Source organism: Volvox carteri (assembly GCF_000143455.1).
Source record: "Volvox carteri f. nagariensis unplaced genomic scaffold VOLCAscaffold_39, whole genome shotgun sequence".
Classification (NCBI taxonomy): Eukaryota; Viridiplantae; Chlorophyta; class Chlorophyceae; order Chlamydomonadales; family Volvocaceae; genus Volvox; species Volvox carteri.
In genome coordinates, this window is record NW_003307582.1 from 304,417 (window position 1) to 321,971 (window position 17,555).

Here is a 17,555-nt window from a genome sequence, read left to right on the forward strand (position 1 = left end):
AGCTCTTCTTGGGAAGAACATCTCCAATGCGTCGCTGCTCTCCTGAGGCGATGTCCGCTTTAGTCTCTTTCTTGAGTTCACAGCAGCTGTCCGCCCAACAATGACTAATGCTAATGATATGACGACAACTAGCAAAGGTTATGGCCCGCGACCTGTTCTTCATCATTGACCGCGGACTGAGGCTTTCGGGCCGCATGACAGCTTCAGAACGGCGTTTGATCCGAAATTACGGTACGACCCGAAACTCCCGAAGCGTTTGCCGATGTCTGTCACCGGGTCATTATATTGAAATTGTTAAAACCAACAAAGCGCCGGAACCCCGTTGGGTCCTATTACTGTGGTTACCATTCACTGGTATCTGAGTGTCGGTCATTTCCAACAGAAATGTCGGTTACCCTATTGAAGCGACCAGTTGGGTTATAGCTAACCGGTCGGTTATCGACCCTTTTATGCCATAGGTTGGAGGGAGGGATGAAGGGAGGGGTGGACGGAGATATGTATGGAGGGAGGAAGGGAGGAGGGGTGGAAGGAGGGATTTACGGCCCTATGGCAGATATTCGACCGGTCACCAATTGGTAACCGGGCCCAACCGGTCGAATATCTGCCATAGGTTGGGGCCTCAGTAAGATTACTGAGGAGTTACCGGCCTTTACCCTACCGAGTATCCAACTGCTGCTGCTGGGAGGGCTCGTGCTGCTGGAAGCTCTGCATCCGTAGGGGAATATGATTATTGCTGATCCATGGGGTGCAAGCGCCTGAGTTGAAAACTATGCTCCCTTTTAATTTTGGCCGATGTTAATGCCTGGGACTGCCTAACTTACCTGTCATGAGCTCTAGGAAAAAGGGGAGGAGGTGTGGGAGGGCTACCGATGTTCATGGAGTGGGCTACTGGCAGGCTGGCGGCAGTGGAGCGCGCGATTGAGGGGTTAGCTATCAAATTTCGTCGAAAATTAAAGCGTTTGTCACGTCAGGTAATGCCTCAGCACGGGAGGAATGGACATTAGAGGTACAAATTCATGGTGAGGGCCTTAGGTTCGCACCATCGTACTGGCATGGCACTGTTTGGTGGAACCAGGAATGTCAGTAAACGCGGCAGTGCATGTAGGGCCCTGCTGGGTCCAGGCCGAGTGAATAATAAATCGGGTCCGGAATGGGGGGCTTTCTGCCTACGTGGATGGGTGGCAACTGGGCAAAAAGGCATGGAAAGGTGGCATATGATGAGGGCAGGATGCGAGATTTTGCGGTGAAGTGTCGGCTTTGTGACGAGCTTTAGGAGGGAAGTTGAGGGAGCATTGTGTGATAGATGATACCGAGGTCTTCAGGGAGCACTTTGCTGTGCTGTTAAACGCAGGTGTGTGGGAGACAGGCCCCGAGGGGGTGAATTGGCTTTTGAACTTCATTAACTTTGGGCAATACTTAGAGGGGCAGGAATGGCGGACATCCCACTCGGTTTTGGGCAGGACTGCGAAGGCAGTAGAAATCCTAGACCCCCCCCTCACGCTGGAGGAAGTGACACGTGCTGTTGACCGGCTGCCTAACAGTAAGGCACCAGGCTTGGAAGTAGTGCCGTTGAGTGTAGCGCCGTCGGAGTACCGCTGTCGGAGTGTTACAGCTATGTGTGTTATCATTTGCCTCGAGGAGAGGAAGGCACCACGTCGAGTAATGGTAGGTGCAGGCGACAGTGGGAAGTGAATTAGCTTGTTCCGGTGCTGCGTGTGCGTTTGGAACACATCAAGGCGACTGGGACTTCCCACGACCGTCCTCACCCCAATTTACAAGGAGGGGGGCCCCAGCATGCCGAGTAACTACTGGGGCATAGCAGTAGGGGGCGCCTTGGCGAAATGTTACACACTGGTCCTCCTGGATAGGCTTGCTCGCATCGGGGAGACACCCTCACTTAGGCACCAAGGCCAAGCAGGTTTCAGAAGAGGATTCGGTACCACACATAATCTCTTTGCCAAGCCTACTGCTAGGCATAGCCAACCTGGACAGTGGCCGTTAATCATTGCTCAAACTGACTTTGAGAAGGCGTTTGACAAGTTGCCGTGGGAGATAATGTGGCATTATTTGCAAGAGAGAGGGGTTGAAGGGTCCATGCTGCGGTCGCTGATGTGGGTGTACAACAAGGTTACAATGGTTATCAAGATGAATGGCAAGCCTGAAAGTGAATGAGTCAAGACAGGGTATGAAACAATGCTGTCCACTATCAACCGAGCTGTTTGGACTTTACATTGAAACTCTTGCGGACGTCATCGATATGCATGACGGTGTTAACACCAGGGCACGGCCAGAGGATGCACCGGAGGTTGAACTGAGCGAGTGTCCATCCTCCTCCATGCCAAGGAGTCTTCTGGCAACGACACCGGGACGCATGGGGGAGCTTCTTAACATTGTGGACATGTTCTGTGATGATTTTGGGATGCAGCGAAATGTGTCAAAATGTGAACGCCTCGTTTTTGCGACACAAGGAGTGCTGTCCAAGCATCGAGCTCAGGCTGGCTGGTGAGGCCATACCGGCTAAGGATAGTGCATGATATCTGGGGTTAATGTATGGGCCAGAACGGCCGTTTTGGGCCTGCCGTCAGCAGTTGACACAGCTAGACACAGCTAGAGCAGCTATGTCTGTTTTGAGTACAAAATTGGATAAGTTGTTACAAAGTTGTTCAACCCAGATGTGAGGATGAGGTGTTTCGATACGCAGGTATGAGCAATACTGTTGTATGGTTGTCAAGCGTGGGGACCATTTATGCTAGCTGAGGTCTTGGTCAGGCTTAGAAGGCGGAGTGATGCGAGTAACCTTGTGGGGGGGCCCTTCGAGGCATGCCTAAAGGACGGAGCGGTGCAGCTTCAGATATCGTTCATGCGACAAATTGTGGGAGCTGCCAGACCAACACATCACCTCCTGTTTGCTAAATTATTGAAGCTACCCCTACACTATCACGTTTTCAAACGATTGTGAGGTTTTGGAAACATGTCCGTTTACAGTGTGGGTCTGTGGCACACCAAGTTTTGCGACAGGAGGTCGCAGAGTCCCTCTCCAACCCCGAAGGGGCCGGACGGGGGGCACTATTCCTCTGTTTTCTATGTTTTCTGGGGCACGACGTATGGAAAGAGGCCCCACAAGGGCTACACGAGGTAGATGAACGAGTGGAATGGCTAATGAACGGGCCATCGCCAGAAGGTGTGGTATTGGAGTTCACGGACCGATTGGGGAGTGGTTAAAAGTGTACGCGCCTAGATGTCCGGCCAGACCTGTACCCATCCCGCATCCCCGGCATGTCATGGCACAGGGTGGCCAGCAACACGAAGGGCCGGCAGTACTTGTCCGACACACGGCGCCGGTCCTGGGGGGGGGGGACAAGCGGAGTGAGGGGAGGGGAGATGCAAGTTCGTACAGTTGTACATACGCCACCTTCTCTGTGGTTTACACGTACACATCTGAACGTTTTTCTGAGTCCTAGCTCCGGCCGGCCGGCTAAGTGTCCCCACAATCCCCCACAAAACCTTTCCCTCAATAGGTGATGGAGCCCATCCCTGCCCCTCCGTGCCCATCCCTGCCCAGCCCCCCGTGCCCAGGGACCCAAGTTTCCATCCAGGGGACGTCGCAATGGCTCATCAATGGACACCAGCAGCTGGCATTGGCAAAACTTTGGGATCGCACATGGGATCACTCCTCTGAGAACAGTAGGCAGTGGCTCAGCAGCTCACCGAGGCACATGCCCTGGCGATGGCGCATCCCGGCATGTCCGGCATCGAGTTGCACAGAGTGTTGATGTTGGCGAGCGCTGCACTGTCCGGGTACTTGTACGACTTGCACGACGGGTCCGTTGAGTTCAGGATGCACGGGTCGGCGGGTGGCGGCGGCGGGTACGACTGCAACCCGACGGCGGTGCGCAAGGCCGATCCACCGGGGTGCACGCACAGTGCCGGCGCCGCAGCTTGCGGGTCATGTGCACAAAACTCCGCCCATGGCTCGCAACCCGCGGCGGTGCTATCCTCCAAGCAGAGGGTAGTGTAGGTGACTGGGGGGAGGACGCGGCAACGAGTAACCCGCGGAGTGCCGCCAATTAGAGGGCCATATCAGGAAAGCAAAAAGCCGCATCCATAATGTTTATTAATCGTACCAGTCGTACTGCTGCTACGTACGAGCTTCGTATCTCGCGATAAGGCCCTGGTCTGCCGCTAAGCACTGGTCTTCCCAGACAGCAAGCAACCAGGAATTCGCATGGCGAAGTATAAGCATTGGATGGGTCTGGCGGCTGTGCAAGCGGGCAGATAGGAGGTGCTCCCGCATATCACAATGTTTATCCCGCGTTCAGCGATTCACAAGCTCATGCAGTTTAGGCTTTGCTGTTGGGCATTAGCGGCTAACGGAGGGCATAAGGGTCGGCGTTGTATACCCAAGGAGGAGCCAGGATGCCCCTCTGCGGCACTCATAGCCATATCGAGGATTAGAAGCACATTTTGCTGGACTGTCCGATGTACGACAAGGATGCTATGCAATGGGATCCTGAACGCCTGGCGAGGGTGCTGGAACGTACATGGTCCCACCGCAACTCTATCGTTCCCTTTGGTCGTTAGTATCCCTTTTCACTTGCTTTGTCTGAAGTGCGAAGTAGGATGGTGCTTATAGGCGATCTGGCAGCCCTTGAGCCCTCGGCTCGTGTTGCAGGTACGGGGAACGCACCCACCACCATGTAACAAACACACATTAGAGGTGTGAGCGTATGAAAACATGTCGCTATGGCACCCTCCACTGTAGGACTATACCAAAGCTGACCTAACGATTCTGAACAGGGCCCAGGGCTTCCGAGTCTCTATGGTGCTATGTTCCGCTCTCTATGGTGCGAACCATCAGAACACCTCTAGAAGCACGAATAGAAATTCCGGACTGGAATTGGAATCGCCCATATAATAAATAAAGGATATTATTATGCTGCATCAGGCGCAAAATTTGCATCCGTCGAAGCGTGTATGCTTGTATACAAGGCGTCAGTCCCATTGCCCAAGAGCTCGGATCCAAAGAATTACCTGTAAAGCTTCAGGTCTATGTAAAGAAGCTAGCATGGCGTTGATAAGGTATGAATAAACAGAAAGTTTTAGACATTTGGACAGCAGGTGAACACTCGCTGTTGGTGCACGCATATTGCCAAAGATAAGAAGGAGACCAGCGGAATCGGTAAGATAGTAGTAGCAGCAGGTTATGCTTTAAACGATGATGCGGAACGAAAAAATCAAAACGAAGATCAGCCGATAAGTAATAAATTTAATCCTCAAGCTAAGTGCAGATGTCCTCAAGATACATAACAAAGCGATTACATTATTTCCTCACGTTACAGAAAAATAGCCTCACACAAATAATTGCAGATCTGTCATCTGCGACCCAACAGGACGATACGTTGTACGACCCCTTGTATGAGGGTACCTTCCTCTTTGCAGGTGTATGCTCGGTACCGGTCTTGCAGTCTGCCATCATGTGGGTCACTTAAGGCATTTCAGGCTAGGTGCGATCGCTTACCTGTTGTTTGTTTCATCAGGGCGCTTGCTTGCCACACGCCAGAGCTTTCCTGAGGTTGCAAACTCGATAAGGAGGATTGACCGCTTTGCGTTTATTGACATTAGATCATAGCGCAATGCTTCCAGCACAAAGACAGTGCAGGACGTCCGCCTGCCAAGGCAGGGGCATTATAAGCAAGAGGACTATCCGTGCTGACTTTAAAGTCCATGCGTCAGTATCACAGCAGCCTTCTTCAGACAAGCCTGAGCAACAGGCTGTACCGTCTATCGTCGAGGACCCTGAAGCGAAGTTTCGGCGTTATGGCAAGCATTTCGGTGGTATCCATAAGCTAAATCTGGATTGGCTGGAGGCAGTTCCGCGTGTGCGTGTTCGGACCAAAGATTCACGGCAGCTCGACGAGCTGTTGGAGCTGGCAGTGCTCAATGAGCGCCTTGCGGGACGCTTGGAGCCTTGGCAGGCACGCCAGAAGCTTGAGTATCTGCGTAAGCGCCGGAAGAACTGGGAGCGCATCTTTGAGTACGTCACTAAGCAGGACGCTGCTGCCACGCTAGCCATGATCGAGGAGGCCAACCGAAAGGTAAGGTCACAAGCCGTTTCCCACGTTTTTGGTGTTACATGTAGTATGTGTCTACACTTGCTCTCTTTCCTTGGCCGGAGTGCTTATGCCGAATAAGACTGTTCCGGACTCGTCGACAGCGGTTAATGTACGCGCTGGACCAGCGATTAGTCGCGCTGTATTTCTATTGCTTATAATGCCTATACGGTATTGTCCTTATGCCTCCAGGTGGAGGAAGCCTTGTCGGAAGAGGCACGCGAGCGAACAGCAGTGGGAGATTTGCGGGAGCAGCTTCAAGTCCTGCAACGCCAGGTGCAGGAGGCGCAGGAGCGGCTTCAGCTCACGCAAGCACGTGTGGAGCAGAACCTGAACCGCGTGAATGAGCTGAAGGCAGAGGCGGTGAGATACAGTTGCAGTACCCGCAGAAGCTCACCCAGGAGGCGGACGCCGCGTGCGTACATATGAACTGTCTTTGAAACGTTGTCCGGATGTCGCTGGACCCGGGACATGCTTTTTCGGCGTGTTGGATCTGTTGAGTGGTTTGCCTTTTATTCTGTAGGTCGGCCTGGAGCGGATGCGAAACGGAAGGATGGGTGGCGATCGCAAGAAGGAGCTCCAGGTGGCGGCGCCAGTCGCTGTCACTGCCGCGGCGTCGGCGGCACGTCCTGCTGTTTCTGCTACGGCAGTGGCGGAATCAGTCCCCGCGGCCATCGTGACAGTGGAGCCCCCTACCAGGAGCTATACCCCCAATGGCTCGTCCGATGGCACGTCGGTTGTCGCCCCACCAGGTCGTCGCAGCAAGGTAGCCATCCGACGGGGTCGCGGTCTGGAGAGCAGCTTGGACTTCGAGCCAGGCCTTCGCAACTTTTGGTACCCTGCGGAGTTTTCAGCGGTGAGGCCCAACTGAGGTGGCGGTAACTACCAAGGGAGGTCAGAAAGGAGATAACCGAAAGAAGCAGCTCGTCTTCCTTGTCAATACTTGTGTTGCCAACACGACATTATACTAAATTCTTCTTTGTGCCACATGTTAACCTCCTTGCAGAAGCTGGGTCAGGACACGCTGGTTCCCTTCGAGCTGTTTGGGGAGCCCTGGGTCCTGTTCCGCGACGAGAAGGGGCAGCCCGCTTGCATCAAGGACGAATGCGCACATCGGGCCTGCCCGTTGTCGCTTGGAAAGGTGCGCGTTACTGAACGGTGGCTGCTCACACGCGTGTCAGTGGATGTCCTTTGAACAGCTTTGCTTATGGTGGTTCTCGCGGAGCCAACTTCGGGAGCCAATCTCCTCGATCCTGCTGCTAAATAGTGTTCATTGGCTCGGTCGCGCAGGTGGTAGAGGGGCAGGTTGTGTGCGCGTACCACGGCTGGGAGTTCAACGGCGATGGCCACTGCACCAAGATGCCCTCCACGCCGCATTGCCGCAACGTGGGGGTATCGGCGCTGCCCTGCGCTGAGAAGGATGGCTTCATCTGGGTGTGGCCTGGAGACGGACTCCCGGCGCAGGTGAGGACGACCTTTTTGCTGCTGCATGCAGCGCTGAGTACTGCGACGCTCTGTTGTTTAGGGTTGAATGCAAGGCCGGCTCCGGTGTCTTAGTTCACCGGCAGCTATGCAACATATATATATATATACGTACACATACACATACACATATATACGTACACATACACATATACGTACACATACATGTGCGCGGCTGTGGGGTTTCCCCGCATGGAAGGGAAGGTAGACAGACGCCCAGTCCTCAACTTCACCGCCGCTCAATGCTGTTCTTATAGTACTCTCTGGGTATCTCCTATTTCTGACCTGACGGCTGCAACCAACCGCCATGCCCCGATTGCTCAATGTGACACCCGTCAGACGCTCCCCGACTTCGCACGCCCACCGGAGGGCTTTCAAGTGCACGCTGAGATTATGGTGGACGTGCCGGTGGAGCATGGCCTGCTCATGGAGAACCTTTTGGATCTGGCGCATGCGCCATTCACCCACACCACAACTTTTGCGCGCGGCTGGCCCGTGCCTGACTTCGTCAAGTTCCACACCAACAAATTACTATCGGGATACTGGGACCCCTACCCCATCGACATGGCTTTCCAGCCGCCTTGCATGGTTCTGTCCACGATTGGCTTGGCGCAACCTGGCAAGATTATGCGCGGCGTGACGGCATCGCAATGCAAGAACCATCTGCACCAGCTCCATGTGTGCATGCCGTCGAAGAAGGGCCACACGCGGCTGCTGTACCGCATGAGCCTAGACTTCCTGCCGTGGATGCGCTACGTGCCGTTTATTGACAAGGTCTGGAAGAATGTTGCGGGCCAGGTGTTGGGCGAGGACCTGGTGCTGGTGCTGGGGCAACAGGATCGTTTGCTGCGCGGCGGGAACACCTGGTCGAACCCGGCGCCGTACGACAAGCTGGCGGTACGATACCGCCGCTGGCGCAACTCGGTCAGTCCCGATGGCGCTGGCCTTGACGGCCCGGCGCCACTGAACCCAGTGGCGATGAGCGCCGGGGAGATGTTTTCAATTGATGAAGATGAGCAGGATCCGCGGATGCAGTGAGCAGCTGGCAAGCGGCAAGAGGGCACTGGGAGGGGAAGGGAGGGACAGGGAGTTAAAGTGGAGAAGATGACCGTGGCTCGAGCCAGCGGCATTGGAGGTCCTGGAGAGGGAGTGTACAGAGGCTGAGGTGGGAGTTGAGCTGAACCCGGGACAGAGCCTGCGTTGGAACATATGGGTATCTTTTTGTCCGTTTTGTTAATTGGTTGCTGAATTGGACTGGCTGATGACTTTTGTTTTGTTACTGGCAGTGGCTGCCGTGTTGGCTTTGATGGATATGTGGTCAAGGGAGCTGAAGGCGAGTTGAGGCGCAAGGCGAGAAAGGCATGCTGCCGGCCGTTGCCATGGCGTGTAAAGATTTTATGTAGTAGAATTCTGTTGTAGATGGCAATTTTGTATGATGCTGCAGAAGGGCAGAAACGGTGTGAGCTGTCTGCAGGCGGTGAGCATTCACATGGCTATGGGGCTGTTTAGGCTGACGGGTGGACATTAAGAGCCTGCTATCTGGGGCCTGCTAGGTGCAGACGAGAGAAGATGATTTCTCCAGAGCGTGCCGTGACTGGCACTGCGAATAGAGGGAGGGACGGAGGCTGTTGGAGATCTGGCGGTGCAGCGGCCTGCTGGAGGAGAGAAAGAGGGAGGGCAAGGAACTCACATAGTCGAACCGGCAAAATGAGGGTTAAAGAGTTTTCTTCCGTAAAGTTATCGGTAAAATATGTGTGTTCGCTGTTTGGGTGCACAGTTTGGGTGCACACTTGTTCGCTTTGCACGTGCGTCTGTGTTTGCATCAAGTTCAGCCCGTTTGGGCTTGTGTGCTCCTCGGTGGCAAGTTAGGCTGAGGGCGCACGGAAGTTCCGGAAATCGGTTCGAGTGGCAGCTGGGCCTTGTGGTAGCCCCTGTGCGAGGCGAGGCCTAATGATGTTCAGAGAGTCTTGGACGGAACGACTCGGATGAATGGAAACTTCGCAAACAATTCCTCCTGTCGTTTTTAGTGAAACCGAAGCGTGTTCTTTGCCAGTGTCTGTATTCCTTGTTGTTCCAGCCGCTTGGGGCGTTAGAACGTTGCGTCGGTTTTTATGTTGGCGCTCCGCTTGGACGCAGGATCTGTTGGCTGTGAGGTGTTTCGTCAGTTTTAAGTTTCGCAACGAGGAAGTTATCCAAGATTCTCTAGAGCTTGGCCAACCTCCCATATTTTGCCGTATGTCTTGGTATTCCTGAGAAGACAACCCCCAGTACGGTAAGGCACTGGTAAGCTTTAAGCCAAGGTTTTGAGGCCGGATGTGCAGGGCATGCAAAAGTTGTTGTCGGGGAAAGCAGTTGCATATCAAGTTTAACATTAGCAGTTTGGTCCCGCATTCCATCTGTGGACGTTGTTGTTGCCCAGTGGTATGCAGGTCAAAAACGTTTTGAAGTGAGCCTGCTGCCGTCAGCACGTTCAAGCTTTACTGCATACCGCTGTAACTTTATCCGGCATTGCATCACTAGCAATGTCACGTATGTACGAGGTGCTAATGCAGCGCGCCATATGTGCGGCAGATGTGCCCATTCGCGGCCGCACGCCACTCTTACACACAACCATGCAACATAACCTTGCTAATTTAATACATATCAAAGCTTATGGAATGCAGTACGGGGTTCTTACCTTGACTACCTACCTATCTGCAGAAGAAAGGTGTCTTTCAAAGATCCGTCTGTCGTGGACCCAGTCGTTTAACGCCAGCAGCACAATTTCCGCTTGATACAAAAAGATTCGAAAGAGCCTCCTGCTCAACAAGACCATTTTGTAAGCTGCGTAATGCACGTTGCTTAGCTCGCGCATTAGGATGTCCACATTCGCTGGAGTCCATGAGGGCGCTGAAGTCGCAGCCTTACCGGCTAAGAGCCAGATAGAATATCTCATAAGCCAAACTTCTCCATCTTTGCTGCGACCGATGGCTTTTTTCGTGAGCTGGAATGGTGTGCTTACCCTGGCATACAGGTGTGTCTGATCTGACCCGAGCGCTCGTTAGCTATTCAGTACTTCTCCAGCATTTGGCAGCTGCTTCTCGACATTTCATATCGCATCAGTTGCAAATACGGCTGCGTCTTCTTCGTACCCGCATCCCGTATTTTATTGTCCCATGCAAATTCTCTTGTCGTTACGCGCCCTGCGGCGTTAGTCAGGGCACCTTTACTGTGGCAGGAAACCAAATGTACCTACATGGCAAGCCTAACCGAGCTGTGCTGCACCGTGTCCCGTGCCGATGCTCCATAACACGTAACCACATCCGCCCTTGTCCTACCCTGTGGGCCTTACGCAATAAAGCTGGGTCACACGTGCACCATGCACCGGCACCAAGGCCACAACCCAGCTGGGCCCATAATCCTTAGGTTGGCCTTCCCCACGCCTTGTAAACATGTTCCCCCCTAAGACACACAGCCTGGCAACCTACACCTATGGCCCGCATTCAGCTGCCTTCAGCGGTGCACCGCATCCCACCCACGGCCCTCCGCCCCAACATCCCAACCCAAGCCGAGCCAACCAGTAGCTCTTGCTGCGTTTTGTGTGACTGGAGACGTGTCATCGCACACCCTGTTACCACCTTACCCGCTTTCCCCCTGTTGCCACGTACTCCTCCTCCCACGCCTATGCACCCGCAATGCATAACCAACCACGAACCCCCAACCCACCCAGGCTGCCCTAGGGCAGCTCCCCACCCCGCTTTGGACTCCCCTGAACCTCTTCCTGGATGCCGCCCTATTGCCCCGTACACGGCGGGCCCCCTCCCTGGCTCTCGCTCCGCGTTACCCGGGCCCCGGCCTCCTGCCCCTCAGCGGCTTCCCTCCGGCTCTCATGTACCTGAAGCAGTCCCTCAACGACACCGTGGAGGGCCTACCCGCCGAGTACTCCGGTTCGAAGTGGCCCAAGACCTCTCTAGGGGCGCTGCATGATAAGGCCCGACTGACGCCGGAGCAGCTAGATCGTCTGAACGCCATTTGCAGGTGTGTGGCAGGAAAATGGCAGGTAGGATGGCGCAGTGGAGGATGGCGCAGTCCCTTCTGGGTGCGCTGCAAACTGCGCGTTACGCTGCACTATCATGCCGTATCATGGACATCCTCTCATGGACCCTTCAGTGTGTCTTCCGTACCCGCGCAGTTTGCTCTCCCACCAGTAACTCCCTGCCCTCTCCCCGCCCAGGGAGGAGAGTGCCAAGTTAGTCCAGGATTCCGATGAACAGGTGGGTAATGTCGCATACCCTGCCCCCGCCTTCGCCAACCACTGCCACCACCTGCTGCTGCTTCGAAGGGAAAGGGGTTTATGGCCGGGCCAGTCAGGGCCGGGCCACTGCATGCAGGTGATGTGGTGGTGTATGTACGATGGCAGTGGGTGTTTATGACTGAGGTGGTGCAGGTGCGGGTGTGGGAACCTCGCGAGCCCAGCACTGGGGATCAGCCTTCCCCCAAACAACAACCGCCACAACAACCCCACCACTCGCCTGTCAGACAACCTCCTCCACATACGGGACCACCTGGGTTATCGCAGGCGGTGTTGGTGGACAAACTCACCGTCGTGTTCTACCAGTGCAGGTTAGGGAAAGGGGGGTAGGGGTACTCTACACTAGCTGGGCTGGTTCGGTCGGAGAATGTGGGGGATCTTGTCTCGGATTCATGTGGCACATTAGGGTGGGATGGGACCCGGGGGGTTGGGGGGTGGTCTACAGTGTGGGGGCGCACAGACCGCCGCTATACATGAGTGGTGATGGCTATGCATGTGCGGGACAGCCCTATAGGACTGACGAATGTTTGATGCACTTTCCCATTGCCTCACTCTTCGCAATTGGTACGTGGCCTAATAGTGGCCCGAACGGCCCTTTGCTGCCCAATGGTCATCGCAGGTGTCTGGAGCGGCGGATGCTGGAACACACCATTATGATGCGTAATGGGCAGCCCCTGGACGCCCGGCCGCCGGATCCTTCGGAGCAGGAGCGCGTGCGGGGTGTGGTTTCGGAGGCTGACAGTCCGGACTACTGGTTTCTGGCCAGCAAGGATGGCAGCAGGGAAAGCCATTACAGGTGGGGACATTCCGGTGGTGGTGGGGAGTTTTTGGGGTATCGGAGGAGGGAGGCAGAGGTGGTCATGGAGTGGATTTGGGTGCGGGTGCACGCCTTTCCTCTCGGCCAAAGGTCTGATCACGGCTGGTTCTGCCAATTGTACCCGGTAGGCCGTACCTGGGAATAGGACATGTTACCTAGTCATCTGTTATTACCGTTATTATCATTACTATCATCGTATGCCGTATAAGCCGTACTCCATACTTCTACCTTTCTACCCAGGAACTCGTACCTGGGAGTGACGCTGGTGCACGACCTGGAGGCGTTCAGGCGGGGGAAGGGACGGCAGTTGGCTCAACCCGCCCTTGGTGCTGCACAGCCAGTCAATTTCGGGTCGGCGCTACCCGGTGAGAAGCGAAGAGCCGACAGAGGCTGATGACGTGGTTGGGATGTAGCTTTTTTGTTGTATTTGTTTTTATCGTTGTTGTAACGTAAGGCCACAGCACGTATTTCCTTCACTGTATGACATCGATCACCCATTCTCCTCTGCAGCTTGTATTTTTTCCATCCTCATCTACGGTACATGCGTCCTAAACAGGCATCATCCAGGCTTTCCGGAGCCGTGTGGACTTGGAGCTTCCTGGGTTGTACTGCTGGTTTCGGGACGACTCCCTGCACAGCACTGTACGATCCCTCATGGGCTAATGTACGAATCGAAACGCATGCAGTGTACGGCGCAGCACGTGCACAGCACGCATGTGGCCCGAGCTCATCCCTTGGAAGATGTGAGGTGATGGTGTCTAGCGGGTTGCTGAAAAGAGTGTTCGGCCTACAGCCCAGAGCGGGTAGGGTAGGACCTGCACCTCCGGAACTGGGGATTACTGACGCTCTGCGCCGCTGTGTGCAGAAGTTCCAGGAGTTGGTACGTACTGGTCCAGATGGATTCAATGGCCGCTACAGCTATTTCAGCAGGAGGTTGAGGGACCGGACCTTACAGTTGGACCCACCATCACATCAACGCTACCGCGTAACCTGTCCCACAGAGGACCTAGAAGACTGAGAAGGCTAGATCTCACCTGATGAGCTTGGAGGGTCAGGCGGGTAGCTTCCACCGCAGCGGGGCTGTGGTCAATCGCCAACAGCTGGCAGTAGCGCCGGCGGACGGGGGTCCAGCCCGGGGATGAGGAGGACAGCTGCCGCAGCAGCAATGCCAGGGAGGTTATCACGTAGCCGCTGCCGGAGCCCAGCTCCAGGCAACTGCCGGCCGGGGAGGGATAAGGGACGGTGTCGTTGATCCTCAAATGGGAAATTGGGTTAGAGGTTGTTCTTATGTATGTAACGGTAGGCGAGGTGACGGGGCCCACGCGTTGCGCGGCGACGCTGAGTAATAAAGCACACAGCAATCATAGATAGAAAGGAATAGTAAGGCATATTGTGCGCACCATCGGGGCCAATTGACTTCCCAGGCCCTGGCATATCCTTGGAGCGCATCCACCAGTGTCCTACAAAGCCGGAAGGTGGTGAACGTACAGCGACCGTTCGGTAAAAGAAGTATGGCTTTCTAAATGCCTAATCATGGGTGGTTGGATATCGGATGCTGCAAGTGCGGGAAGACAATGTCCAGAGAAGCGGCGAATTTAAACCCACATCGGACGGCTCGTAAGCATATTGTGTTTTGCTTATCTAGGCTATGTGAATCTCTACAATAGAAACGTGTGTATGACAAATAAAGCTCTGAACACATAAGTGAGATGGGTCAGGATAGCGTGATGAAGCTCTATTGTCTCACTAAGGTAGTCGTACTTCAGAGCCATACGACTTTGACCCTTCAGCTGCCGCAACATGCCCTTGATGTTGCGAAAGAGCATGCCGTGACCATGGCACCCGGCCCAGAGGTTTCGGGTATTGACATTTATGTGCGTATTAAGCCAGTGCGCAGGCCATCACCGCGATTAGTAGTTGACACGAGCGAAAATAAGATTGAGTTTATTATACCAAGGAATGAATCAGCTAGACTTGTGAACAACCAGCGTGAGCACTTCGAGTTCCGATTTAATGGTATTCTCACAGCGGAGGCAAAGCAGGATGAGGTAGGTCAATAATACTATTTAAATGCAAGGATTGCGAGTATCATTTGCTCTGTGTGAGATATCATTTCCTGAAAGCTTTGCAACGGCATGACATGGACCACACGAGTAACATTCAGGTTTTCGAACGCGTGGCGCGACCGGTGGTTACGGGGGCGATGGAGGGGTATAATGGTACAATCTTCGCCTATGGTCAAACCGGGTCCGGGAAGACCTTCACGATCACCGGTGGGCCCGAGCGCTACGTGGACCGCGGTATCATTCCACGGTGCGTTGACTTGCTGACTGGCACCTTCAGCCCAGGTGACGTCGCAGGTTGGACGCTGTGTTGCACTGACATACGCACATGCTGTCAGAGATGCCATGAGACCGGTTTCGTTGTGTGTTCGGGTACGACACGGCTAAGTGTGGGCTTGCGTGATGGGTTGAGTTGACAGAGTCTTTGCCTTCACGCCAATTCCTGCAGGTGCATTTCCGCCATCTTCAGCGAGATCTCAAAGCGCTCCGACCAGCAGTTCACGGTAAGGCTTTCCCCCGTGCCCCCAGCTTTTGCGCCAGCTGCCTTCGTAGGACTTGTTGGCCCTCGGGTAAAAGGATTTCGTTATCCCCGAGTACGCCACGGCCTTGTAGCGTCCATGGCAAGTTTGTGTACTCGGCTTCCTCAACCCAATTCCGCCCGGGTACCTCAGGCCAAACTCGCCCGGATCTGGCTGCTTACCTAAACCGCCGGTCCTGGAAACCCAGGTTCATATCTCCTATCTGGGAATCTACAACAATGAGGGTTACGACTTGCTGGACGCTGGGCGGGAAATCAAAGCCATGGAGGACCTGCAACAGGTGATGATGGGTGCAGTGGCTACGACACAGACCCCTCAGGGATGGGTCAGAAGTTCTCACCTCGCGATGTGGGTCTTACCTGGGCTGGGCTGGGCTGGACTGGGATGACTGTGGGTCGTTAAGCCTGGAGTCGCGGAAGCTGCGGACGGAGAAGGATCGTCGGACCCTGATGACGGGGTAGCTACAATGCCTGTAGCCGCCAGCAGGGGTTGGGGCGGGTCGGGGTTCAGGTGGAAGGTGGAGGGGCAGTGTGACTGCGGATTGATGCAGCGTACTTCGCATGTGGATGTGGCCAGATGTGCTGTTGCTGCTCCGCAAGCCCGCCGGCAGCCCGGCGGTGTCCGGCGCTGCAGCGCTGCAGGCTGGTATGCTGCACTTGTGCAGGTAACCATATGCCGCACCCATCTCACACTGCTAATCGTCTTTGCTACTGGCGCGAGTCATCGTCACCTGCACTTCGCGTCGTCGTTGGGACATATAGGTGCATCTGGGCGAGGCGGAAGACGGGACGGTGTCCTACCCCATGTACCGGGCAAACAACGAGGAGGCGGCGCTGAACCTGGTAGGGCTGATTGACTGAGGGGTTCCCACATCGAGGGCATCATGGGCGGTAGTGGGAACGTCGGCGATTTCCAGGGAACAGGCTTTGAGGTTTCATGAAGGGTGGTTGCTCCCCAGCGAAGGCCGCAGCATCAGGTTACAAGAGTTACGCTGGCACTGCCGGATAGGGACGTCGGTAAACCCAGCAAGGACGTTCGCCCCGAGCTCGAGTCTGCCACATCCCTCTACTTGCCAGCTGATTGTTATATCCTCTCGCCCTCCCGCTTGGCTGCAGTTCTTCACTGGGGAATACAACCGCACCATCGGCGATACACCCAGGAACATGGCCTCCTCGCGCTCGCACTGCATTTTCACAATCCACATTGAGGGGCGAAAGGTTGGATTGGGGTGGAAGGGAATGCAGACCGCGGCCTACATCATGCTAGGGTAGAGGCTAAGGACTGCTGGGTCGCCAGGGGCCCCAGGGAACAGGGGATTTGCAAATATTAACGGGAGGCGCGTGTGTGTGTGTGTACCTGGGCTGCACAGCTTCCCCGGCGGAGGGCCTTCACAGCACACATGAGCTATATGGCACGCGGGGCTGTGTGAATTGGTGCCGTAGGCAGGTTGCGTTTGCTAAAGCGAAGACCTGTGACGCGCATGTACACAACAACAGACCTCCTCCTCTCCCCTCTCCCCTCCTCCCCGCGCTCCTCACCCACCCCCACATCCAATCCTGCGTCTCCCTGCCCACCGACCCGACCCGACCCCAGGTGGGTGAGGACGTGGTTCGGCGATCCAAATTGAACCTGGTGGATCTTGCGGGCTCCGAGCGCGTGTCCAAGACGGGCGTGGACGGCACCACCCTGCGCGAGGCCAAGTACATCAACTTGTCGCTGCACTACCTGGAGCAGGTTATCATTGCGCTGCAGGAGAAGGCCATGGGCATGAACAGGTGGGGACTTCATGGAGCCGGTCTGGAGATTCAATTTTGTGCTGTCTGGGCGGACGGCTGGGGCTGATGTGTGCTTAGGTGTGTGGGAGGGTATAATTGCAACGCACCATAAGAAGGGAAGGGAAAGGGGCCATGAGTATGAGCAGGTGCAGGTATTGAGGCTTGGGGGCTGGGCCTGATGAAGACTGTCAGGCAGGCATAGCTGGCGAAGGCGGATCATTGAAGGGGACAATTTATGGAGTCGTTCGAACGGAAGGTGACCCGACGATTGCGAGACCGTGTTATGGCGTTCGGGTGGAGGGGAGAAGTAAGCCTTCAATTCTCGTCTGTCCTTCTCCATCTGTGCAGCTGACCAGGCCTTCCACCACGCTTCGGCATTGTCGGCCAACTCGTTTCCTCTGAATGCTGTTTATCACTTCTTCAATCCTCTCTGCACCCTGCTCCAGGACCTATACCTCTCCCCCGATCCGCTGCTTGT

The 17,555-nt window shown here is 55.1% G+C and overlaps 4 protein-coding genes across 4 annotated transcripts; 3 read left to right on the forward strand and 1 right to left on the reverse strand.

Moving 5' to 3' along the window:
• Positions 1-3,218: 3,218 nt before the first annotated feature.
• VOLCADRAFT_94692 (uncharacterized protein) lies at positions 3,219-4,712 on the reverse strand (the record flags this gene model as incomplete). The annotated part of the gene is made up of 3 exons (XM_002953926.1): positions 3,219-3,344; positions 3,709-3,996; positions 4,692-4,712. The coding sequence occupies 3 exons, from the start codon at positions 4,710-4,712 to the stop codon at positions 3,219-3,221; spliced, it is 435 nt and encodes a 144-aa protein (XP_002953972.1).
• A 921-nt stretch (positions 4,713-5,633) lies between these two features.
• Positions 5,634-8,630, forward strand: VOLCADRAFT_64158 (chlorophyll a oxygenase; the record flags this gene model as incomplete). Its single annotated transcript, XM_002953844.1, has 6 exons — positions 5,634-6,095; positions 6,303-6,473; positions 6,634-6,966; positions 7,117-7,251; positions 7,401-7,574; positions 7,932-8,630. 6 exons carry the CDS (start codon positions 5,634-5,636, stop codon positions 8,628-8,630), a joined length of 1,974 nt encoding a protein of 657 aa, XP_002953890.1.
• A 1,752-nt stretch (positions 8,631-10,382) lies between these two features.
• On the forward strand, positions 10,383-13,363 carry VOLCADRAFT_121227 (uncharacterized protein; the record flags this gene model as incomplete). Its single annotated transcript, XM_002953845.1, has 7 exons — positions 10,383-10,605; positions 11,442-11,609; positions 11,806-11,845; positions 12,151-12,194; positions 12,503-12,679; positions 12,941-13,065; positions 13,257-13,363. Exons 1-7 carry the CDS (start codon positions 10,451-10,453, stop codon positions 13,361-13,363), a joined length of 816 nt encoding a protein of 271 aa, XP_002953891.1. The 5' UTR covers positions 10,383-10,450.
• Positions 13,364-14,535: 1,172 nt separating this feature from the next.
• Positions 14,536-17,144, forward strand: VOLCADRAFT_64266 (Kif6 type kinesin-like protein; the record flags this gene model as incomplete). The annotated part of the gene is made up of 7 exons (XM_002953846.1): positions 14,536-14,748; positions 14,865-15,013; positions 15,212-15,266; positions 15,490-15,582; positions 16,064-16,144; positions 16,418-16,519; positions 16,896-17,144. 7 exons carry the CDS (start codon positions 14,536-14,538, stop codon positions 17,142-17,144), a joined length of 942 nt encoding a protein of 313 aa, XP_002953892.1.
• Positions 17,145-17,555: the final 411 nt, after the last annotated feature.